This window comes from Maniola jurtina, chromosome 5 (genome assembly GCF_905333055.1).
Source record: "Maniola jurtina chromosome 5, ilManJurt1.1, whole genome shotgun sequence".
NCBI lineage: Eukaryota > Metazoa > Arthropoda > Insecta > Lepidoptera > Nymphalidae > Maniola > Maniola jurtina.
Window position 1 is genome coordinate 14,485,663 of NC_060033.1, and position 9,765 is coordinate 14,495,427.

Here is a 9,765-nt window from a genome sequence, read left to right on the forward strand (position 1 = left end):
ATCGGGGAACATACATAAAAAAAAAAAAAAAAAAAAAAAAGATTCCGACGAATTGAGAACCTCCTCCTTTTTTGGAAGTCGGTTAAAAACTTATAGCAAACGCGAAAATGTATAAGTAAATAGAGTGCATAATTTTTAAAAAATTTAATGTCTGTAATTATTATAGGTACTAAGTTGAATGATGGTTCGTTTTCAGGTCACCTATATTAAATAAGCTAGTAGGTACTTTACTACCTATGGTACAGATCACAACAGAGAGCTTCTATAAAAAAAAAAAAAACAAAACATAGAGACTTCGACGTCACTGTCTATGGTTTCATAATAAAAAATACCCTAAACTAAACACAGTAAGCAGTAGTATACATTGACACTTATTCGTTGGAGTACTGTTTGGACTTTCCTCTCTTTTCAAGTACTGGAATTGGTGTGAAGAGTCAGGGACGTCAAGAGAGTGATCTTTGATGATGTTCGCATAGTAGAGTGCAGAGGCGCGCGGGGTGCGCTTGCGCATAGGGTCCGAGAAATCCACAGAGTACAGGCCGTACTTCAGGCTGAAATAAAATAAAAAATTGTCAAAATAACTTAACATTTTTTTAGATGAATGCGTCTAACGATCTCTACTGTACTTAGATATACTCTATCCACGGAGAGAAGTTATACTGTGTTTTTAACTGGGATTTTTTGGGTAAATTGTAAACCATCACACTAATATTATAAAGGCGAAAGTTTGTATGTGTGTGTATGTTTGTTATTCCTTCACGCAAAAACCACTAAACGGATTTCGCTGATATTCAGAATGGAGATAGATGATATCCTGGATTAGAACATAGGCTACTTTTTATCCCGGAAAATCAAAGAGTTCCCACGGGATTTCAAAAACCTAAATCCACGCGGACGAAGTCGCGGGCGTCAGCTAGTAGGAGATACAGGGAAGTTGTTGTAGGAAACATAGATCTTTTTTTTTGATAAAAAATTACCTAACCTAGTCGTAACCTAGCGGTTAATTAAGAATTTGGCTTCCTATTCGGGGGTCTAGGATTCAATCTCGGGGCCAGCTAAGTCCCGAGTATGACACCCGCTCGAAGGAAAATTTTCCTATTGCTACGGTCGAGCCCATCACACTGCTCCCGCATATACTTACGTATATCCGAACGCCCATTCGAAGTTGTCCATGAGAGACCACGCTGAGTAACCGATTACATTAGCACCATCTTCCTTTATAGCCAGCAATACCTGAAATAGAAAAAAAAAATATTAATTCATAGCTGACGTAAAAATTACAGGTTGAAACCAGAACGCTAGCAAAAACGATTATACGTCGATTGATTATAACTGATAAGATACCATTAAAAAAACTATATGACAAAGAAATTAAAGTAATCCTGTCTTTTTTTTAAAGTTCGTAATATATTGCAAATAAAACGTCTGACTGACGCTAGAGGTTAACGAACGTTCCGTAAATAAGCCACTCGAAGTCAGTGTTGTGTCGCAGGTGGGGCTGAATGAACCGAAACAAAGTCAAAGTAATTTTATAGATTTCAACCTTAGTTTCACTGAAAACGAGACTTTATGCCAGCAATATAACGCGGTCTCGTTTTAACAGTGCTTGAGTAAAGTCAGTTGAGTAAAGTGCGTTCTAAAGTTCTTAACCTTAGAAAGGGCAAATGAATGTACCTAGTCTGTAAATTATTCTCCACAATCTCCATTTCTCTGTAATTTAAGATTTCCAATGATTTATTAACCCTTACCTCTTTCAAGTAATCTCGTATGTAGACAATACGTTCTGCATCATACAAATCCGATTTGCGGGCCGCGTACCCGTTCTCTGTGATGAGAATGCTTACGTTATTATAACGCTCCTTTAGCCAATTGATTTGATGCCGAATGCCTTGGGGCACTATCTGAAATCAATAATAATTTTTGCCTCGACTTTGCACGACATCCCTCAGCCCTTGGTGCCAAAAGGACAAAGAAAAATTCGTGAGTGCACTTTATTTATTTTAAACTAGGCCAGGTGAGATTGTTTTCTTTCACCGTTAAAGAACGTGCTATTTAATTATTAATTACTAAAATTGCTATACCTAGAAGGGGTATAAAGGTGCCCACGCACTTGAACTGAACTGGAAAGCTAAATCACCTGGCGGCACGGCTTTGCCAGCAGGGTGGTAACTAGCCACGGCCGAAGCTTCCCACCAGGCCAGACCAGAAATTCAGAAATTCCAAACCCCTGCCGGGAACCGAACCCGGGAACTCTCACTAATGAGACCAAAGCGCTTACCACTTCGCCAGGGGGGCCGTCAAAACAGTAAGTAAACCTTTAAAAACCAAACAGGTATATCCGAGGCGTAACTGATGTTTCCAATTATATTATATTCTTACCGCTAAATAGTCCCAGTCGGCATGCGGCCACTGTGGGTCAGCCTCGAACACAGCATTGAGCTCCTTTGATCCGGACATGTACCAGACTCCTGGTGCCTCATCCGGATGAGCGGCTCTGACTAGACGGGTAGTGTAGTGATTCAGGCTGTAGAAATCGTAGGTACCTGCAAGATGATGATTAGAGATGGGGGATGCCAGGAGGAGGTGGGGTACATGAGGGGGAGGTGAGGGTAGACGAGGAGGGAGGTGGGGGAAGATAGGATAGTGAATAGGATACCTTCTAGGCAAGCTCCACCTCAGGCTACATCATCGCCATTATTGATTGCGATTGCAGTTAAGCGCATGCCTACCTATTAAGTTAACAAGTGTAAATTAAAAATTTATAACACCCCCGACGTAACATTCCGCGCCTACGATCCAAAGTATCTGAGTTTTCCAAAACATCATTTTCAAATAAATATTATGTATCTAGGCAACGTCCATCTTGACAGCTTGACATTTGTCAATTGACATAATATTATGAACCTAACGGTTATGTAACCTTCTTTTATACAAGAAAACTAGAAAAGAGCTGATAACTCTTAAACGGCTGCACCAATTTTTTTGGATTATAGCTAAGAACACTCTCGATCAAGCCACCTTTCAAACAAAAAAATAATAATTAAAATCGGTTCATTCGTTTAGGCGCTACGATGCCACAGACAGATACACAGATACACAGATACACAGACACACAGATACACACGTCAAACTTATAACACCCCTCTTTTTGGGTCGGGGGTTAAAAACAAAATAATTTGACTATTGTGTTTTTTTTTGCTGTACGAAATTGCGGAAAATTAATTCAGGATTTTGCGATCGACTAGCGATTCGGATAGCAGCTTCTATTTAGAAGCTCCACTACTCTACTTTTGACTTAAAAATATGAATGACTAGCTTATGCCCGCAACTTCGTCCACGTGAACTGCACAAATATCAAACGCCTATTTTACCCCTTAGGGTTTTAATTTTCAAAAATCCTTTGTTAGGGGATATCGACGTCATAATAACTAACTGCAAGTCTTTTAGCCCAGTAGTTTGAACTGAGCGTTGATCAGTCAGTCAGTCAGCTTTTCCTTTTAAGTATATAATTATTTAGATTTAGTTAGATTAGATTAGGAGAAGATGAAGAAGATATACCCATTACCCACCTTGAATAAGTTTTTTCTCTTCTTTAGTGAACGGTGGTAACCTTGAATAAGGAAAGCCTTGCTTTTTACTGTATTCTGCCATTATTTTCTCTATAGAGGGCGGCCAGCCACCTTCCGTGGAGTAAATTGGATCTGAGTAACGTCCAGCCTTAAATTAAGAAATAAAGGTTTAAAGTACGCCTCAATAGCTAAACGGTTCTCAGGTGGGAGGCTTCGGCCGTGGCTAGATACCACCATAACGGTAAAACCATGCCGCCAAATCGAAACCAAATGGGTATGAATAAAAACTGCCATACCTCTTCCAGGTTAGCCCGCTTCCATCTTAGACTGTATCATCATTTACCATCAGGTGAGACTGCAGTCAAGAGCTAATTTGTATCTGAATAAAATAATAGCGGACTGAAATCGGAAAGGTCAGCGGTTCAAATCCCTCTGTTGCACTTTGGTTGGAACCCTAGAATAAGACCATTCCTAGAACAAGCTTTACGCTTAGGGAAAGTGTAAAAGAAAATTAGTCGTGATTAACATAGCTAATATTCTTTAAAAAAAAAGTACAGGTGAGTACAACAAGTACATTATAGACGATGGGTTCCGCAATGTCAATTCTATCGATCATGAGTAATGATTGATTCAAAGAGCAGAGAATTGGGATGATGCCTATGTCAAGAATAATTTATTTCTAACTAGCCGATGCTCGCGACTTCGCCCGCGTGGATTTAGATTTTTCGAAATCCCGTGGGAATTCTTTGATTTTCCGGGATAAAAAGTAGCCTATGTGCTAATCCAGGATATTATCTATCTCCATTCCACAGCCAAATCCGTCTAGTAGTTTTTGCGTGAAGGAGTACCTAACACACATACATACACACACACACACATACACACAAACTTTCGTCTTTATAATATTAGTGTGATAAGAATTATTAAATAGAAGGTCTTCCAAAATTCGTAAAATCCACGTCCGCTGTTAGTTTGAAGCTTGCTAACCATTTTAAATTATCAATTTAACTAAAAAAGTACGTCAATTAATCTGTGACGTCACATCTGTGAATTTCATCCAGGATTTCTTGCAACGCGAAAGTTTTAACGTTTGATAAAAAATCGCCAATTTGACTAGACGTCATCCCTATTCTCGACTATTTGATCACACTAATATTATAAAGGAGAAAGTTTGTATGTGTGTGTGTGTGTGTGTGTGTGTGTGTGTGTGTGTGTGTGTGTGTGTGTGTGTGTGTGTGTGTGTGTGTGTGTGTATGTTAGTTACTTACTCCTTCACGCAAAAACTAATGGACGGATTGGGCTGAAATTTAGAATGGAGATACATTATACCCTGGATTAGCACATAGGCTACTTTTTATTCCGGAAAATCAAAGAGTTCCCACGGGAATTTTAAAAAACCTACATCCACGCGAACGAAGTCGCGGGCATCAGCTAGTTTATTATGAAACTGCAGCTTACTCCGAATTCCCGCGCTAGTTCGGTCAGATGCTCATCTTTCTCTGAAGCTGGTTCCAGCCATTCAGGATTGTTGGCTATTGACAGTTTACCTGAAATATAATCCATACTAATATTATAAATGCGAAAGTGTGCTATGTTCTCACGGCCCAACCGCTGAACCGATTTTGATGAAATTTGGTACAGACATGGGCTACATCCCGGGGAAGGACATAGGCTACTTTTTATCCCGGAAAATCAAAGAGTTTCTGCGGGATTTTTAAAAACCGAAATCCACGCGGGCGAAGCCGCGGGCATCCTCTAGTAATTAATATTTAAATTAATAATTATATTCAAATATAATAGCTATGTGTACAAACCTGAATTTCTTTAGGATTTTCAAACTAGTTTTTTTCCTTTACACGTTAGCGCTCGACTACTATCTCGCTAGGCGGTACCTAAATGATGATGCAGTCTAAGATGGAAGCGGACTAACTGACTGTGAAGAGGTATGGCAGTTTTTATTAAACCCATATCCCTATGGTTTCTACGAAGCTATACCTTCCACCAGACTATACAAGAGATTTTGTTTTCTTCTCTCGTCTGGCTTTACACTGATCAGCCAATGTCAAGTTTGTAGTTATTTACAAGTTAGGGAAGCTATACAAGTATGGTCTTCGTCTGTGCCGGCGCTCGCCGACACACGCGCGGCACCCCTCTAGAGTGCTTCCCAGTCAGTTCCACTACCCAAAAAACACCAGCGAAACACAAAAACCGACCACTATCACGACTATCACCAAAAAACACTCCAAAAAGGCACCGCACACACGCCATCAAACGCCAACACCGATGAAGTCCTACAAGAGACTTAGCTATAAAATTCCAAACCCCTGCAGGAAGTCAACCCGGGACCTGCCACTAATAAGACATTCAGCGCTTTCCACTGCGCGTCAATACTTCCAAAACTAATACTTACAAGAAAACTAGAAAAGAGCTGATAACTTTTAAACGGCTGAACCAATTTTTTTAGATTATAGCTAAGAACACTCTCGATCAAGCTACCTTTCAAACAAAAAAAAACTAAATTAAAATCGGTTCATTCGTTTAGGCGCTACGATGCCACAGACAGATACACAGATACACAGAAACACAGATACACACGTCAAATTTATAACACCCCTCTTTTTGGGTCGGGGGTTAATAATCTAGATAGGTAATTACCATGATATTTTGGCTTAAACGCCTCATCATAAATCCTCCACGCTTTAGCGTGAGCCAATAACACGTTCTTATTGCAAATGAAAAGTCCAAGTTCTGGTTCCAGTACCATAGGGACAAAGAAACCCGAGTTGTACACAAGGTCACAGATTGCCAGCGGCTCGTTGATAGTTATCCAGGTCTTGACCCGGTCAGCGTAGAGGGTGAAGACCACGCGAGCATAGTCTGCGAACCAATCTGCTATGAGCGGGTTTGCCCAGCCACCTGTGGGAGGGAACACGAATAAAAAACCGGCCAAGTTCGAGTCAAACTCGCGCACAGAGGGTTCCGTATTCGGGTATTTTTTCCAACATTTTACACGATAAATCAAAAACTATTATGCATAAAAATAAATAAATATCTGTTTTAGAATGTACAAGTAAAGCCCTTTCATATGATACCCCACTTGGTATAGTTATCTTACTTTGAAAATTGAAACACATTTTAATTTTTTAATTATGTAACCATAAATATGCTTTTTTCAGATTTATTCCTGTACTTGTGCTATAAGACCTACCTACCTACCAAATTTTATGATTCTAGGTCAACGGAAAGTACCCTATAGGTTTCTTGAAAGACACGACGGACGGACAGACAGACAGACAGACAGACATTAAAGTGATCCTATAAGGGTTCCGTTTTTCCTATTGAGGTACGGAACCCTAAAAACCGGTCAAGTGTGAGTCAGACTAGCGCACTGAGGGAACCGTAATCCGTAGTAAACAAGTTCACTTAGGTCAACTATTATGTATTCTGAATTTAGGTTCAGATTGTGTGAACAACTGTGAACTTGTTTACTAGCGTGTGACGTCACACGACGTTGACAATTGTCGTCGAGCGCAAGCCTACCTCACAATAGAAAAATTATTTACTTACCTAGATTTTGTATGCTTTGCGGAAGATCAAAATGGTACAGTGTTATGACAGGCTGCACCCCTTTCTTCAGGAGGCCGTCGATCAACTCGTTGTAATACTTTGCTCCCTCTTTGCTTATTCTGTTTGGAAAGCCTGTCGGTAATAATCTGCTCCAGGATACGGAAAATCTGGAAAAAGATATATTTTTTTTGTTTTTATAAGCTAGCGACCCGCTCCTGCTTTGCACGGATAGCTGCGCAGGGATCTCTAATGTTTTGAAAATAAAATATTATAGCCTATGTTACTCAGGAATAAATAGCTTTCTACTGCTAAAAGAATTTTCAAAATCGGTTCAGTAGTTCCAGGGATTACTTCCTACAAACAAACTTACAAACTTTACCTCTTTACAAGCCGGGGTGGGTCGCTCTTTTCTTATATGGTGGTACGGAACCCTTCGTGTGCGAATCCGACTCCTACTTGATCAATTTTTAAAAAATTAAATCCCTCCGGCGATGTCATGGGCATTAGCTAATAGATAAAGATACCATGAGGAAATTGAAAGCTTTTGGACAAGTTACCGGTAGAAATGCAGCCCCAAATCGTGGGCCATCTGAACATCCGTCCTCCACTGGTGGTAGGAGTCGCAGGCGACGTCGCCGTTGCTGCCATCGACGACTATGCTCGGGTCCTTGTGTAGCGCAGCATCCCATATGCTTGCACCTTTATCTACAGAAATCAACATTTGTATCTGAGTCGAGAGATTTCTCTAAGTAGGAGTATTCTTAACTAGGTTTATCCTTTAATTACGCCGCAATAGAGCAACAGATCGGCGAACCCTCAGCAATGAGGAATAAGTACGACCATAAATTCAAATTCAAATTCAAATTCAAAATGTTTTTATTCAATTAGACTTTTACAAGTTCTTTCGAATCGTCAAAAAGAAAGATGTCTGTTTTCATGCCAGCTATCTGTGTACCTTTTGTTAAAATAGGATTATTAGATAGATTAACAGATAGATAGACAGACAGATACATTTTCTCATACTTTATAATAATTATTATAGTAGGTTCATCATCATAGTAGGTACAGTATCACCACAAATATTTTGACTAAAAATAACTTTACTATTTTTACTTATAGAGATAAGTGCTGCCTTGTCCACTTTCTTCTTCTCTTTATTGTTACAACTTTCTAGTACAAAATAAATAACAATAACAACTTTACAATGGAATTAATAGTCAACATAGGGGCTTCCTTAGTGTCCAAGATTCTGCTCTCTTAGTATTTTTAGGGTTCCGTACCTCAAAAGGAAAAACGGAACCCTTATAGGATCACTTTGTTGTCTGTCTATCCGTCGTGTCTGTCAAGAAACCTCCCGTTAACCTAGAATCATGAAATTTGGCAGGTAGGTAGGTCTTATAGCACAAGTACAGGAATAAATCTGAAAACCGCGAATTTGTGGTCACATCGTTAAAAAAAATAATTAAATATGTTTCAATTTTCAAATAAGATAATTATACCAAGTGGGGTATCATATGAAAGGGCTTTACGTGTACATTCTAAAACAGATTTTTATTTACTTTTATTTATAATAGTTTTGGATTTATCGTGCGAAATGTTGGAAAAATACCCGAGTACGGAACCCTCAGTTCGTGAGTCTGACCCGCACTTGGCCGGTTTTTTTTTGTTGGGGTTATTTTCTTACCACTGGCGTTCCAAGCACCTTCTACTTGGTAAGCCGAGGTGGCTGCCCCAAATTGGAACCCTGGAGGAAATTTTAGGTCTAGACACCAGCTCGCTCTCAACAGTAGTCCGATTATACTAGAAATAAGTAAAATATGTGCCTAATTATTTTAAATGTAACGACTACCTACCTACTTAACATTACATTATAATAACAACGATTTAGAAAAATTCCGGCCGGCATACAGATGCTTCCTCATCACCTTCACCGTTAAAACACGTGTCATCATAATCCTAATCCTACATATTAATATTATAAATAAATGTGAAAGGGTGGATGTTTGGATGTTTGTTACTCAATCACGCAAAAACTACTGAACGGATTTGGCTGAAATTTGGAATGGAGATAGATTATACCCTGGATTAACATAAAGACTACTTTTTATCCTGGAAAATAAAAGAGTCCCCGTGGAATTTTGAAAAACGTAAATCCACGCGGACGAAGTCGCGAGCATCAGCTAGTTTAGGTATAATTCCTATCTTATCGAATCTATAAACTAAAAATTTTATCGAGCTAAATAACTAAAAATTGCAAGTTTTGAATAAAAAAACACAGTTACTTACCTAAGTAAAGTAACGTACGACATCGCACACATTACATTAATATTTCTTCAAAGATCGCACGATAAAAAGACAATAACAGTTAAGTAAGTTAACATTACTTTTACAATTTTCAATAATTTTTGCAATATAACTTGGGTTAAAAGGAGAGCAAGTTTCATTAAGGTTATTTAACTAGCCAAGTCCACCCCAAGCAAGATTTTCCAATGAAAAGATACAATTCGAACTATATTATATCAGTATCAATAAGGGACTTCGGTATCAACTTATTTATTCGATTGTTAAATGTTGACTTATCAAAACGAGGTCTACAAGTTTATTGGAGTTAATTAGTATATGTCTGTCG

General features: G+C 38.9%; 1 protein-coding gene across 1 annotated transcript; it reads right to left on the reverse strand.

The window, feature by feature from the left end:
• Nucleotides 1-316: 316 nt before the first annotated feature.
• LOC123865807 (myrosinase 1-like) lies at nucleotides 317-9,535 on the reverse strand. The gene is made up of 11 exons (XM_045907042.1): nucleotides 9,423-9,535; nucleotides 8,821-8,936; nucleotides 7,694-7,841; nucleotides 7,137-7,303; nucleotides 6,225-6,485; nucleotides 5,028-5,116; nucleotides 3,570-3,717; nucleotides 2,380-2,543; nucleotides 1,749-1,901; nucleotides 1,142-1,233; nucleotides 317-551 (listed from the first exon to the last, which is right to left on the reverse strand). The coding sequence occupies exons 1-11, from the start codon at nucleotides 9,452-9,454 to the stop codon at nucleotides 317-319; spliced, it is 1,605 nt and encodes a 534-aa protein (XP_045762998.1). The 5' UTR covers nucleotides 9,455-9,535.
• Nucleotides 9,536-9,765: the final 230 nt, after the last annotated feature.

What these genes read in the sequence shown, in the direction of transcription:
- LOC123865807 (XM_045907042.1), bottom strand. Translation starts at nt 9,454, where the DNA reads ATGTGTGCGATGTCGTACGTTACTTTACTTAG. An exon ending in AGGTGCTTGGAACGCCAGTG is followed by an intron (nt 7,842 to 8,820) that starts GTAAGAAAATAA and finishes TGATTTCTGTAG; the next exon opens with ATAAAGGTGCAAGCATATGG. An exon ending in CCGACTGGGACTATTTAGCG is followed by an intron (nt 1,902 to 2,379) that starts GTAAGAATATAA and finishes TATTGATTTCAG; the next exon opens with ATAGTGCCCCAAGGCATTCG.